We start from the raw sequence: 18,730 nt of genomic DNA, 5'->3' as shown, positions 1-18,730 counted from the left end.
TGCATCCCATCACCACTTAGTACCTGCAGCCGAGAAGCCGTGCCTGCTCAGGCAACTGCTCTACACTACATTTTCCTCTTAAAAGCCATGTGGTGTTGAGATCCAGAAAGCCCCTTCTGGTCACAAACACCCTGAGAGGAGCCCGCTGCACTATCTATCTTCAATGCAAATGTCTTCACATAACTTAAAAGTCCTGAGAAAATAAACTAAGTCATTTTCTTTCCTGTTTCCAGCAGTGATCAGTGCCAATCAGACGTGGCGAAAAAAAGCCAGTTTTGGTGACTCCAGCTCTGTTTTTCCCTAGCAGCCTGCCTTTATGGCAGAGATGCTGCTCCCTGCTTCCCTGGTTAGGAGGCCATTGGTAAATCCTTCCCAAGGTTTACGTGGCTCAGAGTGTCACTGCTTCCCAGAAGGCCATTTACACACTGCTTCCTTTCAGCACAAGTTGCACTTCATTACAAAACGTTTACCCTTTTTTTCCCCCAATTATTATTTTAAAGGTGTATTACTGGCAAGACTTTTTGCCAGAAAATATATTGATGTACCCTCAAGTTTAATATCTTGTGACTTCTTCCATCTGCAGACTCAGATAGATTGCCTGTAGGCTCTTCACATTAAGCAGCATCTAAAGAAGACTTTGATCCAGAGTGAGAAGTTTGAGCGAGCCACCAGCAGCCGGGCCTGCCAGTTCACATGGCTCTGCCTATTTCCCCTGCGGGGCATTTTGAAGGGACAGCTGAGCAGGACCGGGCATCACCTTGGTCCGCTCTGGACCTTCGCTCTGCTTTAAAGTCATCACTGTGCAGTTACCTACTTTGATTTGCCATATTAGAGCTAGATGTCATGTGCTCCACCTCCTAAATTCCCTCTCAAGGTACTCATAAAAGTCAACCAAAGCGGTAGACAAGTGTCTACCACAGGACAAGAGGCACAAACTTGAACATGGGAAATTCCACCTAAATGTGAGGAGGAACTTCTTTCCTTTGAGGGTGGCAGAGCACTGGCACAGGCTGCCCAGAGAGGTGGTGGAGTCTCCAACTCTGGAGACATTCAAAACCCGCCTGGACGCGTTCCTGTGTAATCTGCTCTAGGTGAGCCTGCTCTGGCAGGGGGGTTGGACTAGATGATCTCCAGAGGTCCCTTCCAACCCCTACCATTCTGTGATTCTGTCTGTCACAAAACCTCTGCAGAAAAAGGTTGAAACTACAGATTTGTTTTCACAGATGACTGAAGAATCGTTATTAAGTCTTGTCCCAACAGTTACCTCCTGACTTCAAAGCAAATTGGTTTTGTCAGCAGAAACTGGTAAGTTTCGTTTCGTTTGGTGCAACCATAAATTGTGATAATGACACAGACTGATTAAAAATCCCCAATTGTCTAGACTCATTCTAGTTTAGACATGCTTTGTAAGGAATGAAGAATATAAAAAATTAAAGAGAGAATGAAACTGAATAAAGTATTTCAATTGACTTTGTGAACGGAAGGAATACAAAAATAATTTAGAAGGAAATGCATTAATTATTCAAAACAAAATCCACTTAAAACTATACTGAATGGGGATAACATTATCATTTCTTCACTTGCTGCATTGTGAAAGACTCAGGAAAGCTTCATATTGCAATACCTGGGTGACAGTTGAGGGGAAAAAAGAAGTGTGTTTTTCTCCTGCAGCTATGTGCATTTGCAATGCTATTTACGCTTCATCTGTTTCACATGGGTAGTCAATCAATATTTTTCACTACTGCTTTCCTGAGTCTTTCACAATGCAGCAAATAAAGAAACGATAACGTTATCCCCGTCACCAGTAAAACTGGTAAGAACTGGCAGCAGTTAGACACAGCGTTTAGTACTTAGAAACAATCTTAATTTAAAAAAAAGAACAAACTCTTTTAAGAAGACCTGACAAGTTCTTCCTATAACAAGTGTACATAATTACTATTAAGATACATAGATGACTACCTGAAATTTTTTAAAACTCATGTTATGAAGTCTGAATAATTGCAGTATACTTGCTACAAGAAGTTTTCCTCCCTCTGATCTCTCACAACCTGGGTCTTTCATAGAGGTTGTGGATTTGTTCAATAATTGATTTTTCCTAAGTCATGATGTCTTTGAGGAATTTCATACAGGGAAGAGAAAAATAAACAAACACAACTCCAGTCTGGCGCTCTCCTTCTCCAGAATCCTGCTACTAGGGTAAAGTCTGGAAAGTCCACTCTTATTGTTTTTTATACTGGCTTGTATTTTTCTATGAAACCCTTTGATATTTGGGCTCAAAACTTTTTTTTTTTTTCCAAACCCATTCTCCTTCTCAGAATCCCTACAACTGAAAACGAGACATTTACATATATAAAATCAGCCCACTTACAGGCACCTACGTGGTGAAACACCTGTCTTTATGCCTTCTAGGGAATACTGCACTTTAGAAAAGTCAGTTCTACGAAGTTTAAAAGACTAGTGATTAAAACGACAGATATGAATAAAGTCATTTGGCAGACAGATTATTTGCTGGCTCTGTTTATTATTTCTCACCAACACTAAAAAACTAAAATTCAAAGACTTCATACACTAACCATGCGTTATTTTGTGTGCTCTTTGAGGAGTAACCGCTCAACATGTATCGAAGACTAACATTTCCTTGGAAACTTGGTAAGGATTACGCTACAAAAATCTTTGCACGTTATGACTAGATGTCATGCTGTGCAGTTATGCTGCTCGCTACTTGACAAATATCACGGTGACGTGAATGGTTACTCAGACTGTCGTACCAAAAAGAACGGCTGTAGGAAAGTTGCTGCTTTGCTTATCGTTACAGATTAACAAGACTCCGACTCGAACCTGTAATTGTTTATTTAGGTGATAGTCTACTTCTCCCTTCCTGGAGCTTATGGTTACTCAATAATGGAATTTTACTGATTCACAGAAAATTTTAGAGTATAGATATCACACCACCTTTAGCCTCATTTATAATAGTGTGTGTTTTAGAGGAAGAAAGATATGTTTCTTTAGCCAGCTGGCAGAGTTAATACCAATAGGAAATACTCTGGATTTCTTCTCAGGGAAAATGTGACTGTGCTGGTATACTTAGAAACCGCTCTGGAATTCACACAAAAAAGCCCTGCCCAGAGTTAGCAATAATATACTGGACTAGGAAATCTAAAGACAAATCAAAGCTATATAAAAGCACATACACATTAATCTGTACACATTACTACATTGACAGTAAGTGTCTCAAGACAAGAATTCATTTTATTCAGAGTCTCTGCTGCAGTAGCTTTTAACATCTGCATCACCAGGGACCACTAGATTCTAATGAAAAGGCTGTGAAAAAAGTAACTAAGAAAAACCATCATATTGACAGCTGGCTTCAAAACATCACCATACAGCAGTCTGCACCTTCACCAGAAAATGTCAGGAATACACAAGTCAAAAAAGGTTGAGGATCTCTCTGACTTACCACAATGGCATTCTTGTTGATAAAATGCTATTAAAAATAGAAAAAGTAACTCAACCTACTAAAAAAGAAATAAGCTTTTTACAGATTTTAAGTGTTCTGCGCTCACTTTACACAGATACATTTACCAAAGCTTTCAACTAACTGAGCCACTAACTAATTTTGCTGGCCTTTGATTAGGTATCATATATTTAAGGGCTGAACTGAAATCAAAGAATCATTTGTGTTGGGAGGGACCTTAAAAGGTCATCTAGTCCAGCCCTGCTGCGATGAGCAGGGACATCTTCAACTAGATCAGGTTGCTCAGAGCCCCGTCTAACCTGATCTTGAATGTTTCCAGGGATGGGGCACTTACCACTTCTCTGAGCAACCTGTTCCAGTGTTTCACCACCCTCATAATAAAAAAATTCTTCCTTATATCTAGCCTAAATCTACCCTCTTTTAGTGTAAAACCATTACCCCTTCTATCGCAACAGACCCTGCTAAAAATTTGTCCCCATCTTTCCTGTAGGCCCCCTTTAAGTGCTGAAAAGCCACAATAAGGTCTCCCCAGAGCGTTCTCTTCTCCAGGCTGAAATCTGTTCCTGCAAGAAAATGCAAGTTCCATTTTGGTCCTTCTACAGAATATAAGACACTGGGGCCAGAATTTTCCTAACAGCTGCCAAGAAAACTGTTTGCTTAGAGAGAATTTTACTCTAAGTAGATATATGGTAAAATTTGAAGGGACTTTAATTAGTTTGCAAAAAGGCCTCTGTACCATTTTAATGATCTAACAACTTGCTGGATGCAGCTACATCTCTCGTATGTCTCCCACGGTATCTGGTGTGACTAATCAGGTGGAGGCTGCTATCAGAAAAGAGTACTGCAGGAGCCTAATGGTGAACTCCAGCTTTACACATATATTTGAGGAAAAAGATAAAGCTGATTTTCATTGGTTTTGGAAGAAAGCATCTGTTTTGTTTTAGTTCTGTTCTTGTAATCAAGACTACAAGCAAACAAAGAGCAAAGACAAAAAAATCACTTGTTGGTAGGCTTCCCCTTTTTTTCTTGTTCTATTGTCTGGCAGGTACCGGAGGACCATGAGGGAAAACATCGAGTTTATTTCTTTCATCTGACATTCAAGCTAACTTGTGGGTAGTTCCAACTACACGGTTGTAATGCAAAGCCAAGATCTGGCAAAGGAATAGTCAGCCTATGTCCTGACACTCACACGTCACCTCCAAGTCAATGGGACTATGGATGCTTTTGCATCCACAACGTACATCAGTGACATGCCATTCAGTGGAACAATACCATTCACACCAGCTCAGTGCTGGTGCCCTTTTCTAGTGGGTGATCTTTTACTGAGCCATTTAAGAGGCCAGATTTCAGTAAAGCCATTTCCTATTTTCACCACTCACTCGCTTACCTGTAAAACCTGCTCACCAGAACCTCGCTGGTGAATCCCATTCCTCCCCAAAACTGGAGACAGCTATCAGTCACTTCACGGGCCAGACGACCTGCCTTTAGCTTAGCCATGGAAGCAAATTTTGTCACATCGTTGCCTTCCACATACAGAGCTAAAAAAAAAAAAAAAAAGGAATAAAAAAGCACAGTTATACACACACAGTCACTGATGACAGCCTACCTCTCTGGCAATCACCTCCCCATGTTCCTTTAGCCCGACAACATTCTTTGCATAAAGAGAAGCACATCTGGGAAGGCAGATGTGGGAGCTCACCAACGGTGCGGTACAGCAGCGAGCGAAGCAGCTCCACCTCGGTGGCCAGCTCGGCCAGGTGGAAGTGCACGGCTTGGTTGTGCAGGACGGACTGGTCAAACACTTTCCGCTGGCGAGTGTAGTCAATAGTTTCTTGTATTACAGTTTCCAGCTGTGTCAGGACTTGAAGAAGCAAAGCACAGAACAAGACATCATTTTAGCCAGATCTGTTTTTCTTGTCTTTTTTTTCACATTGTACAAACAATACATTAAGTTTCCTAAACTAAATTATTCTATAGGCTCAGTTTAGGGTGCGGTTTCAGTTCTGCAAAAGGTCTGGTATTTCCTTGTACCTTGAAGACCTCTTTATCCCTACTTCACCTGAGCCACAAACTGCCAAAATTTAAAGGAGAGTGAAGGGGGGTGGTGAGGAGGGAAGGAAAGTCAGAGAGAGCAGCATGTAATGACGAGTATTTACACTTTATCCTTAATGCCTCACGTGGGGCCTCAGCAAAATCTTCTGCTCCTCCGTATTACCCGTGTCCTGAAGGTCTGCTACAATCCCGAAAGAAAATCTGAAGGCAGTGTGTTCGCTGAGCAATGCTGTAGAAATGTAAATTCAAGGAAGCTTTCAGAGAGAAGGCAGAAGCCTATTCAGAGATCAAGGAACACAACAGACTGCTTACTGCGTCTGCATTCTGTGATCAGATCCCAGTATAGAACGGAAGGGAAAAACATTAAGATTCACAGCCACTTTTAGTAAACGCTAAACAGTGCTTCTAATGGAAACAGAATCAAAACAGGATATTGCCGGAAGACAGGTGAGAGAGATGGCACACGCTGCTTTAAAGCAAGAGAACTAGTCTGCTGCTGCTTTTTGAGCAAACTTAGAGGTACCCTGTTTTAAACTAGAAAAGGGGAAAGTTTCTTTTCCAAGGCAAACCAGCCTTGAAGTGAAGGGCTAGGCTATCAGTCTCTTGCAGCTTAGCAAGACAATGATAATTATAACAGCAGGTGCTGAATTTGTGGAAAATTTTGTTTGGCAAATGTGGACCCCTGTCACTATGGCAAGCAGTAGGGAGAGGGAGAGAGTTCACAAACCCATCTGTATGAGAAGGGACATGTATTTTCTTTTCAAAATATGCATTCCACATCCATTCACATTTAGAATCTCAAACAAGAAACTCTGAATCTGAAATGCAAAATACAACCAAGCTCTGGACTACTACAAAATCCCTTTTCCCACCTGCCAGTTACTCACATGACAGTTCCTTACAGGAGCCTGGTGTGCTTCCATATTCCTTTTTGCATTGCTTTCAAGATCATCTCTAGTTAAACTTCATCCCTATACTGCTCTCATACGCAGGCTCTGCACCCCACCGATCGCCCCCTGCCATGATCATTCACCAGCTCTTCCACAGAGCGCTATTTTTCACATGGTGATCAGCTTTTCTCATTCCTTAAATATTTTCGCCTTCTTTCTCAAATGACTAGCCTCGATGCTTATTTTTCAAAAGAGCATATACATTAATGTCCTCATTTCTTCTGTGTTAATACACTAGGCTGCCACCCTAATGCTGGTTTTCTGGACAGGAAAACAAATTGCCTTATAGATATAGACCTTTAAAGGTCCCTTCCAACCCAAAGCATTCTGAGGTGGTATTTAGAGCTATGAATTTAGCTCTAACACGACAAAGCTTCGCTGTGCAGCAAACAGCAAGGAAACGCAGCATGTTGTGCATATCACGACTGCCAACAGCCTTGTACAACATAACAGCACACAATACTTTGCCAGCCATAAAAGTACAGAAAAATGCCATTCTTAACAGAGAAACTCATTTTCTCGCAGAATTTTTCCCCCCCCCCCTATATATTTGTTTCCCCTTTAGTCATACAACGTTCTCAAACTCGGCCCCGCGGGTTGTAACTGACAGCACATGCGGGAAACGTGACTCCAGGGCAGCCTAAGGAACGCATGGTCTACCGCACAGCTGAGCATTGTGAAAGCACTTGAAGTTGCCAGATGCAGAATAATCTTTTCCTCGTACCTCCATCCAACTTTTATTTTTCCACTTGAAACTTCTGCTTACTGTAAACACATTTTGCCTCGCTATGTCTCCTCTCAAAAAAAGAAAAACAAAGGGGGAAATTAATATATTTTTCTTAGGCTGTGGCTGATCACTCTCTAGTGAGATGTACAGTGAGCTCCAAGCCAAAAGTCTGTCCCTTAAGGACATGCATTGCCCATGTAAGTGGTTCTGTCATCCTGCTTACTGGCCATGACTCAATGGTGCTCATAAAACTGAGACTACAGGAGCAGACAGAATTCCTTAGAAAAGTGCCATTCTGCTCTCTCACACACACTGAACTCCTTCTTTGCCTCCAAGTTAAGCAATTCACAAAATAACTGTTTGCTTTCTTGCCATAGCAACATTCGTTTCCTGTGATCAGTGCGACAGGTCCACAAACGGACGGTGTTTACTGAGTGTCACAATATGGGAGGGAGACGTGGCAGCTCTTCTCTTTCAATGAAGGAAGAAACGGAGCGACTTTTACCGCTGTGTTTGGTAACATGTCACTCGGAGGAAAAGACCACACCTGTTACCAAATTTTGCAATTCCAGGAAATTAGTTTTCCATTTATGTTTTAAATCTGTTTGACCGAAAATTCATTTTAAACGGGGTAATATAAAAAAAAAAAAAAAAAAAGGTGAAGGAAGGAAGGACATTCCCCACACGTTCTGAAATCTAGCCACAAAGAAGATAATTAATAAACAAATGGAAGGCTGGAGCGCGTGATACTTGATACTAAAAATACATAAAAACAAAACAAAACCCCCCAAACACAACAAAACAAAATAATGCTCAAAAAGGAAAGAAAGAAAAGAATAGCAGTCAACTGCTTCTTCCAAGTTTTAGGAAGCAGTGAAAGTGAGGATGCCAGGACTGGTCCCTAAAGTGTTTAAGAGCAGACTGATGATTTTCAATGTCACATGAATAGTCATGAACTGGGAAGGAAGAGAAATGTCCTTCTGAGGGCCAGAAGTGAGGACTAGGATTACACATGCAGACCTCATCACAAACCTACTGAAGGCACGTACGTAGTTTTGCATATCTGAGCCTTCAGCAGAACACTTGTGGTTGAACGTATATGAAACCATTTGCAGGACTGGAAGTTAACAGCTAGATGTCGTGGTGTAACAAACCACATCCATCAAGCACCTGGCTCCCTTCTGAACATCGGTTTCTCTTTTCCCTGGTTTACCACAACTGGTTACCTCCAAAGTTTGCAACTTGGCTCAAACCATGGGTCTTGTCCCTGCTCCCAGTGCTTTCATGCATTTTATATCGGACAGTGGATAAAAGCAAAACCAGGTATAACACGCTGGCCACCGCGCTGCAGGAGGCAGCTCCCTCTCCCTTGGCGAGCTCCAAGGCTCTTCCTCCTTGATGGCCCCTGCTGGCCATGACGGGGGGGAGCGAAGATGCCCTTCCCAGTCCACTCACTCAGGGCGAGGGTTCTCCTGCTCCCGCTGTGTTGTTCCAGGCAAAAAGAAGAATTGAAACCTGGTGTCCCACTTCCCGTCAGAGCACAGTGACTGCTGGGCAGTTGTGCAAGGCTGGACAGTACCAAGCTGCCAGTGGTTTTAACAGGAGTGATCTAACCTGTTTTGTGTTTTGTGTTGTCATTGTGTTTTGATGCTGTCAGCGCGCGTCACTTTTGCCTGCGGCATGACTAATACCACGGGCTGCTCTGCTGCCTGGGGAGTATCACTGCAACCCAGCGTTTCCAACTCTTTTGTTTAACTCAGACTTCAAACTGAGCATAAAAATGCACAATGCACATCCTTGCAGTCCGTGAATGCCTCGATTGAAGCAGGGCCAGCAGTAGGACTGTGCCTCCTCCTTGCCCGAGTCTGCAGTGGCAGCCCTTGCAGGCCTAACCTCCTCTTCTTTGCTAAAACTACTCTCACATTTACTATTTTTCTCAGGCTGAACTAGGAATTTTGGCCAAAACCAAAGATTTTTTTAAAGCATCTGAACTCTAAAATACTTGGTCTGGGATCAACCCACAAAAGGGAGTGATTTTTTTTATTTGGTCACTGAATCAGAAAATCACTTCTTAAGAGTTCCCAATTCCCCAGCCACACACAGACAGTGACAGCAGGGTATGGGCAGGAGCACGAATATGGTGAGATTATTTATACAACCATGAAATTTAAAGAGGACCAATCTTCTTACAGTAAAACACATTATATTTAGGTTGAAAAAGCAAACACTGTGGGGTGTGAGGGAAGGTTAGGAGAAAATGGACAATCTGGACTTGGATCTGGTAACCTGGAATATCGAGAATCCATATAACTCAAATATGCGGATTCGAGTACAGCCTGAGTTCATAGTAACAGGAACTCTGTGACGGTGTAATTTCAGGGGAAGGCATTTGGTGTAGTACCACTTATGAGGTAAAACAGATCCAGAGAACAAAGCTCTTACATCCTCTAAGAGCCTCTTCTTTCCACAGCCACTACGTTAGTTTTCTAAAATCCAGGATAAACATCCTAGCTTATTGTACTAAAGGAAAAGTCACTGTCCTTCTATTTCATGCCAGTATTTTGATAGCCTTTGTACTGTATTTGGGGCAGACATAACATGATGCCATATTTTCTTATCAGCAGAAGAAAAAGAAATAAGGCAAACCCAGCCCCTGTGATGCCTCACAAAATATTTTCTATTTCAAGTTTTCGTGCAGAAAGGGAAGGTTGTCTGTATCCAGGCTATGACAGATTTCAAAAACAGATTGTAAGAGGTCATTGCAACTTACAATGAAAGGAAAGTTATGTTAGTCATGCGAAGGGTGACCCTTGTGTCCCTGCCCAGCCCCAGAGCACAGACGACGACTTACCAGTGGCTACTCCCCACAGCCGCTCTTCTTGGAATTGCAACATCTGATACGTAAAACCCTTTCCTTCCTCACCGATGAGGTTTTTGCTGGGGACCCTTACGTCTTCAAAGAAGATCTGAGCTGTGTCCGATGACCTCATGCCTAGTTTGTCTATCTTTTTAGTGACATGAATGCCTGAAGAAAAAGGGGTATTAGAAAGGCCACAAAAAATTGGAGCACTATGTACAAGTACAGCATTTTAAGAAAACAAAGTTTGCAGATATGTCAAGACTACGGCGAAACCTACGTTTAGGTAAAACATAACGGTATTCTGGAATTTAAGAGTGAGATGGCCCACATCCTATTTTTAAGAGTTTTTCCATTTTATTTAATTAGCAAATCGGAAACCGCAACTGTAAAGGTCCCACTTTTCATTATGTCCCCAAATCGTAATTACTTACTAGTTGTAATGATCTTACTTCATCCACATCTTGAAACAATGCAATATTTTTTTGCTTATGTTTGATTTGTAGTGCACTGTAATAAAATTCTGGAATTCAATTTAGCAGTATTTGCTGAGTGCCTGCACCGCTATCAAACAGTAGAGAAATATTTAATAACGACAAAACCAGAGCTATGTTTTAAGCTGCAACTAGAGAATTTCTCCTCCTGAAAATCCTCTTCCTTTCCTCTCTTCCACATTTATCCTCCCTTTTCTAGCCTATCCCGTAGAAGACAGAGTTTTTAATCGCACCACACCGCTTTTTCCTAATAATAAAAAGTTAGACTCAAGTTCATAACTGTTACAAACATCCAACAATTCCATATCAGTTCCAAATTTTGTTAAAACTATGTATTTTATGATGTCCTGTAAAATACTGTTTAGTTCATCTAAGCAGTCACAGAAGGGTTCATAACGGTTGCAATTCATTCCTCTGAGTTTTCGTGTGGACATGCTTGTGAAGAGGGTTTGCTTCCCCACAGACCTCCCTACACAGCACTGACTCTGCCCCCACGTGCAATGGTCTGTTGGAGATGAACCCGGTTTCTTCAGGTTTGGCCACATAAGGCTTCCGCTACCTAGTCACACCAGGTAGGACTCTTTCCTCTTGTTTTTTTCCTAGCTACAATTTCTCTCTTGCTATTGTTCAGATGCAAGCGTGGCTTACCACTGTGCCATCGGAGTTTAACAGACACCCACTAACTTCTTGTGGCAAATCACTTGTCTTCAGTTATTACCTCCTTGTTGCTCTGGAGCTAATGCAAATATTTGGGCTGGAAGTCAAGAATGTTTCAGAGGTAAAATGAGGCCAACAACCAGGTATGAGAATTTGTGCGAGACACACTGACTACATGTGTCAAGTCAATATATGTAGAAAAACAGTCCTTCAAATCAGCATATGTCTTTGCAGAAAACCAAACATTTTACTACCCACATACACGGTATTCTAACCAGTTTTGTGATGAGGAGGTATTCTGGTAATATTTTCTTCTTCATTCTATTTTTTTTCCCCCCAGTCCTCTACTACTCTCTAATGTGGCGCGGTAGGAGTTGGTCACCGCACAGATTGTTGTGGTCCCTCTCTGTACTTGTTTGTACCTTGCTATCCTTCACGGCTTTCAGTGAACATCTCTTTCTGAACTAATATAGACATCTCAACTTCTACTGACAGGAGGCCTTCAGCCATGTGAAAATTACTTTTGTTTTGCAGGCAGAAGAAGTTGGCAGTCGTTTCCTTCAAATTCACTCTCTCTGGCTGCACTGAATAAGGTTATGGAAAGTTTCATCTCTCTGCAGAGATGAAATACTGACACTATTTCCAAATGCCAAGACTGGTCTCAGAATAAGGTCCACATAGACTTCCACACCTTCCACTCAAAATTTTTCTCCACCAGCCAATCTATAAACAGATTATGTGTTAGGAATACTTGCTTTGATATGTGTTCAATGCAGGAAGAAAATCAGGACAGCTGGATAAAAATTTTTCACTCTTGGATTGAAAATTATCCAGCAATTTGCACCCAGTCATTCCAAAAAAGCATTTGTGGTTTGTTTCTGTATTAAAATCAGAGCTAAACAAACACACACTGGACGATTTACAAGCCCAAATGATTTCTGGAACATCCTTTTCTGTTGGAATATTACCACTTGGTTTCTTTGAGAGTCTCAGAGATCATGTCTTCAGTCTACTTCCAGCTGGTTTTATGCAATCACTGCTCCTCACCCATGTGATGATGCACTTACTGCTCTTACTAGTGGGTGGTTTACTAAGGACTCTGCTGGAAAAAGTATAACTGCTGCCAATTCTTTATATTGCTAAATCAATCATGTTGTGTACTTCCACAGATGCACATACAACAACAACTATTCACGGAAGCTCTTACAGGTCTGGCTAGAGGAGCTAAACGTGTTAATGATTTCTATCCATACTTCTTCCAGATTGGGTTGTGTGTTCAAGTTTCCTGAATCCAGCGGCACCCCCTCTTTGTTGTGCCTTACCAGTTTCACTTCCTCTTAGATTAATTCACGTTTCTCATTCAGGAGGCCAAAGTGCATCAGCCTCGTGTTGCTAGCACACACTTTACGTTTTCTCTTTTTTTAAGACAATGATACATAATCATCTCATTTGCTACGATATGGGCATCAAAATCTTCCTTTACTTAGTTTAATTATCTTCATTCTCTTCATAAGGGGTACGATATACTAAAAATTACCAGCAGCAGTAGAAATCATCTGCCCAGATAACTCCTGGAGCTTGTCTGTATTAAATAAATCACAAGCCCTCCAATAACACACAAATCGCAATCTAGTAAGGCCAAGTGCCTGACTTACTAAAATGACTCTGTTAGGACTCGTTTGTGCTACTTGCACCAGTATCACTGAGATGGATTGCTATACCTCTTCCTGGGCAGTTCTTTCCAGGCATCTGTGATTTTTCATTTTTTCCCACTCCTCCAGCCTTCTGACAATCTCTTTTATTTCCTATATTCTATCTTGAGAGAAAGGCAGTCGCTCTCTCCTGACACCATTTAGTGCCATTACAAATGGAAAGAGGCACATTTTAAATTGCAACCTGTGAAACCTGCTCTTTCCCCTTTCCTGGATGCTCTTCTCTTTATTATCTCCTCCTTGCAATCTACCCTAGCACTACCTGGGGACTCAGAAGACAAACCAGCACACAAATAGTTACCAGATTAGGGCTGCAAGCCATTTGTCTATGTGTCTTACACCCAGACATTTTACGACTTGTTAGATTCTCTTTCATCATATGAGAAATGTGGCTTTTTCTTTTTTTTTTTTTTTTAAGACATTGTTAGTATGAGGAGTATTCACCTAATTTGGATATCTGCTGTGAAACCACACTGACGTTATCCGAAATCCCTTTATAAGAAATGCATTCTGCAGTGTCTGTCAAATCTAAACCATCATTTGCTTCACCCCAGAATAGACACTGCACACACCTAAAATTAGAAGAAGCAAATCCTACTTCATATTTCCAATAAACTACAAGTTGTTGAAGTTAGCAATTTGCTTTCGGACTTGGAACTTTTTTTTTTTCCTTATCACCACATGATACAAGTATGAAACAATTAAGATTTTTCTGAAAAACGCTGGACTAGTCTCCCATGTCCTGGGAGCTCCGCCATGGATCCCTTCCTTACCTTGCCATATAGGCTGGTCACTGCAGCAGTTAGTCAGACATAACACACTCATTCTCAAGCTTTGACACACATACATCTACGGACGCTGGATAGTGCATCATTCGGTGATGTCCTCCAGACACTTCCTGTACAGTCTTGGTCTGCTGCCCTCCAAGAAGCACAATCTTTGGCAGACAGACATCCTTAGGATGTAGCAAAACAGCTGGAGCTTCCTCCTCACATCTGTGTCAAATGGCAGCCTTTTTCGTACTTTTTGCCTTCTTGAAAAATCTCATTTCTGATATGACCCACCCACCAAGCACAATGAACCGTCTTAATACTTAATTTCAGAAGGTCACCAGTCTTGGTACCGTGACCCTTTTGGAGGCCAATGTCTGTATCACACAGAAGAATGAAAGCATATACACTTTGAGAAGTGCAATTCTTGTTTCTAGGAAGACTTCCACACTTCTGCAGATCAGCTGCAGGTGACTCAGGCAATTTTTCTACTCAAAATCTATTTACTGCAGGTAAGGAAGGTCTGTGTATAGGCTATGTGACCTAACAGCACCTCCCTTAAAGCTACAATGACTCACATGTCTTTTTGGAATAAACAAAGTAGCTGAAAACCTCCAAGTCAATTTCTGTATATTTGATCTGCCTCTAACAGTGGGTTGGCTACTTTGATGTTTTTGGAAAACTGATCTCAGAGTAGTAGTATTGCATTTGTGCTCTGACTCTTTCATGAAAAATCAGGAGGACAGCTTCATGCAGGTGACTGGTAAGTGAGTTTACCTGGAAATTCAGGGAGATTCTGGCTCTGAGTTACATGTTTGCTCATCAATCAATAAGGATAAAGTCAACAACTAGTGAAGCAGCCCAGCTCCGTCTTCCCTGAGCTCCCATTCCAAGCCTGCCTTGCATGAGCAGACGTTGTAGAAACTCACAACCCACTTAGAACTTGCTTAATTCCCGAGGCAATTCACTTCCTTGCTTGACTTACTCCACGCTGAAATTCACTTAACAAGACATTCCCTTAAGTACTGTCATCACCCTCTTTTGCAGAATTACAGACCTGGGTTTTGTTCTCAGTCTGATCCATTAAGTGAACATATGGACCTGCACTTCACTGCCGTGGGGATGTCCCTACGTGGGAAATACTGGTAATGACATATGTTTGGTATGTAAAATACTCTGAATTGAATGAACAAAAATGTCATAGGTTTTAATACTTTATATTAATATATAAATATATTAATATACAAGATTATATAGTGAATATATATTATGTAATTTAAACGTGTTAACTATATTAAACGTTATTAAATAAATAAATTGATATATTACATAATTTTTTAAATACTAAAATGAATGAAAACCAAAAAGGTTTAAAAATTTTTGAACAGGTGTTAAAACTGCAAAAGGTCCTCACCAACATAACCTTAACCGTATCCTGTCTGAATGACGTTCTTCACACATAACAGAACGTTATTGCTGTGAGGTCTGCAGACTACTCGGGAACAAACACCACATGGACTCTATTACTGAAACTTGTACCCTTAGATCAGGGTGTATTTCTTCAGTGTCTTCACTCAAATGACTAGCTTTCTTCAAAAACAAATCACTGCTTCCAAGATCTTTGAAGCTTTCACTCCAGCCCACATTTAACTCATTAAATTTGGAATTTAAACGGATAATGATAATAGTGCCCTGCCAAAAAGATCCCTTTGCAGAGCACAGCCATGAAGCACCCTGGCTACGCCTGCGTTTCTCTTCAGCTGGGTGGTGGAGGGAAGTTATTGGAGAAAGATCAGGACCATCCACACAACAAAATCACAGCATCCTTCTAGTAGTCTATACAGCTGGTCAGTAAACACACCCTAATGGAGTCAGATACTGCCCATGGGCTTCTGGGAGGCAGGTGTTGGCACGTGGGATAAGATTGTTTTGGGAGATATTTCCCAAGTTTGAAATCTCTAAACTCTTTATCCTTTTATTTTCATATGTTTGAGAATCACTTTCAATATTCTCTCAAGAAATAAGACAGCAAGCTTAAAAATACTCCTCCATTCATCGAAAAAATAATATATATATACAAAACAGGAAAGCATTTAACACTATTTTGGAAAGATAATTTAAGAACATCTTACAAATAGTTCATATGTAGCAAAGATCTATGTAAATAGAGTAATACGTTATTTATTTTGCGGATTGCATCTCCATGCCTTTTTGGGGACAAAAAAACAAGATAAAAGTTTTGTGGAACTTCTCCAAAACTAAAAGGCACTGGATGTTATAATTTTCCATGTTGGCTCTATTTTTAATGATTTCTTTGAGGCATTAATTTTGTCCTTGGCATTGACTTGTCTATTCATTCTCACAGAGGGTTATGAAATATTTCCATGCAATTGTATCTGAACAATTTTTATAAATTTATTTTTGATGAAAAGGACTCTCCATATAAAATCGTTTTGGGGGTCACAAGCTGAAGTCTGCAAAATATTTAACTTCCTTCTCATTTCCTCTTGTCCCCTAATTTTTTGTGGAAGTGTGCAAATGCATTTCAGAACCAACTTTGTATAACAGTGTACGACACCTAACTTAGAAGAGCACTTATGGGTGCAGTCCTTTCTGTTGAACACCCTTCCTTCTTCTATTAGGCATACACAAACCCACGAATAAAATCAAATTAGAAGAGAAAGAGTTCTGTGTTATTACCAGGTAGATTCATTGGCAGACATATGAGAGATTTATTTCGATGGGGAGGTCCTTCACTGGTGTTTGCCAGCAGGCACATCCAGTCCGCTTGGCACCCAGACGTAGTCCACATCTTACCACCATTTATGACATATTCATCGCCTTTTTTCACAGCTGTCGTCTTGATATCTATTTCAAAACATAGGAAATGAAGGGTTATTCTTATGAAAGAGGGATAGGCTGGTCCCTGTATGACTGGCAGAGTCACTCTCTTGTTCTCAGAAAGATAACTAATATTTGGTTCTCCCTTCATACACCCCAAGTCCTCTAACCTTTCCAGGCTGCACAAGGCAGAACCGTCTGCACAATCCTTGGAAGGTGAGACAGGGAAACCAGACCACTTCTCTCACCCTCCTTTAGGTGGAGTCTTCATCCCAGTGGATGAAAGCAGAAAACTGCCTAAGTAAATGTGGTCGTCAAACACCCAGGACAGAAACATTTCAGTCTGAGGTGACCTATTATGTGTTTCTGTTACTGTGCACATTAGTCACGGAGGAGGCTGTTAATTTCAGAGTCCTGACTTAAACAAACAGAAGCCTCAATATCTGTGTATACATAAAGATATACATACACGCACTTCCTGCATGTTCTTGGTCAGAATGGCGTAATAAATTCAAAGCTAGTAAACTTTCAAAAGGACAAGCCTAAATGCTAAGATTGTCTGTACATGAAGGAGTTCTAAACACCTACTATTTATACCCCCTGTAAAAAACACAATCTTATTTTCATCCGTGAGTGTTCACATCACGCTGAAAGCAGCACTAGCTGCAACATACAACCAGAGTGAATCATTAGTTATTATTTACAACCCATCAGAATTTCCAAAGGGCTGGCTTCTTCTCCCTGCAACTGAACAACTTCTACCAAAACCCCAACTGAGGATAACTCTTCAGCAGATATCTAGCTATAAGTAGATGATAGTATAAGAGAACCCTACCACACCCCTAACAGCACCTGTAAATCTAATGAGACTATAAAGTCCGTAAGAGGGAGGCAGTAGACGTGGAGAATAGGAGTCAGGCACCAAGGCACATTTAAGTCAGCTGGCTACACCTTCACACACACCCACCTCAATCTGCACATGAACCTTCTTCCCAAAGGCTCTAAACATAAACCAAAGCAAAACCAAGTATCTGATCTTCATTTACAAGGTAAACTGGGACTGAGGTCAGCATGGCTGAAAAGAGGTCTTGTTAATGAAGACACTGGGAAAAATGACGGGAGAAAATTGTTTAAGGTATAAGACAAGGGAATATCGGATATAGCTATGCTTAAAGGAACTTAGAAGCAGATAACGATGAACAGCAAGGGAAAGAGATAGTACTAATGTGGACAAAACCAGCTGCTGTATAGCTATTCAGTCAATGAAAAGACTATGCCAAATCCATCCAAGGGACTTAATATGAAATCTGTATACTAATGAAGGCAAACAAACTGCAGGATCTAAAGTATGACGCTCATAATGGACACAGACACTGAACAATCATATACATGGAGACTAAATAATAAATGAAGGACAAACAAGAGATGGAATAAGAAATAAGACTCTGTACTGAAGTAGCGTGAAAAGGATGGGAGCAGTACACAGTGATTTACATCACACATCTCTCTGTTGTGGAACAGCTACTGAAGAGATTAGATAGAGGTCCCATGGAAGGTCTGCAGAGGAACAATGAGCACTGTGATGTTATCACAAATGTAAACAGTTCTTGCAAGCATGGCGTCACAGGGGACTAACCACCCAAATACAGATTAAAGAACAAATGTCTTACTAATGGGAACGTTCAAGTACTCCCAAATGTGATGGCTGACAGTTTGCTGCAAACACTGGAGAATCGAGTATTTAAAATCAACTTAGGAAGAGCTGATTCTCTTTAACTTTAATAAGAAGAAAGATGACCAAGTCAATAAGAAAGTTTTATGTTTAAAATACAGCAGTCTTTGAAAACCTACTTAACAATTTACTAAAGCCAAGTGGACTCAGTCTCAGGAATACAGCTATGAAGATATTTTGGAATAATTGACTGTAATCATTCTCCCTGATAGGCCATAGCTATGGGAAAAGGCTACTTCAGTGGGTGCTCCATAACTCATTTTTGGCAGGTCCACACCATTGGCCCTGTAGTGCCTATAACTCAACAACTTACAAAGCACGCTGTGAGGGCCCCTTCTAGGACAGGCCACAAGGCATCTTCAAATGGCATACGATACAGCTAGTCCCATAGAAACAACCAGGGCTGGTCACTTCACCATTCAGGTCACAACATACTTGAGCCTCAAGTTTTCTTCTCCACTGT

At 41.0% G+C, this 18,730-nt stretch overlaps 1 protein-coding gene across 3 annotated transcripts in view; it reads right to left on the bottom strand.

Annotated features, from left to right (window-relative positions):
- LOC141738770 (putative acyl-CoA dehydrogenase 6) overlaps positions 1–18,730 on the bottom strand; it is a 98,658-nt gene that overhangs the window by 10,738 nt on the left and 69,190 nt on the right. For 2 of the 3 annotated variants that reach the window (XR_012585472.1, XM_074574690.1), the window contains exons 5-8: positions 16,395–16,562; positions 10,056–10,229; positions 5,175–5,336; positions 4,863–5,013 (exon numbers count right to left, since the gene is read on the bottom strand). Coding sequence is in view for 2 of the 3 variants with exons in the window: in XM_074574690.1 (XP_074430791.1) it covers positions 4,863–5,013; positions 5,175–5,336; positions 10,056–10,229; positions 16,395–16,562 (655 nt within the window). In the remaining variant the exon portion in view is untranslated. Of the gene's footprint in view, positions 1–2,832; positions 4,039–4,862; positions 5,014–5,174; positions 5,337–10,055; positions 10,230–16,394; positions 16,563–18,730 lie in introns of those variants that run through there. The other variant, XM_074574689.1, reaches the window with a different exon arrangement.

The sequence above is a fragment of the Larus michahellis genome, chromosome 2, assembly GCF_964199755.1.
Source record: "Larus michahellis chromosome 2, bLarMic1.1, whole genome shotgun sequence".
Lineage (NCBI taxonomy): Eukaryota > Metazoa > Chordata > Aves > Charadriiformes > Laridae > Larus > Larus michahellis.
Note: the sequence above shows the minus strand (reverse complement) of the source record. Positions and strands in the feature narration are given on the sequence as shown.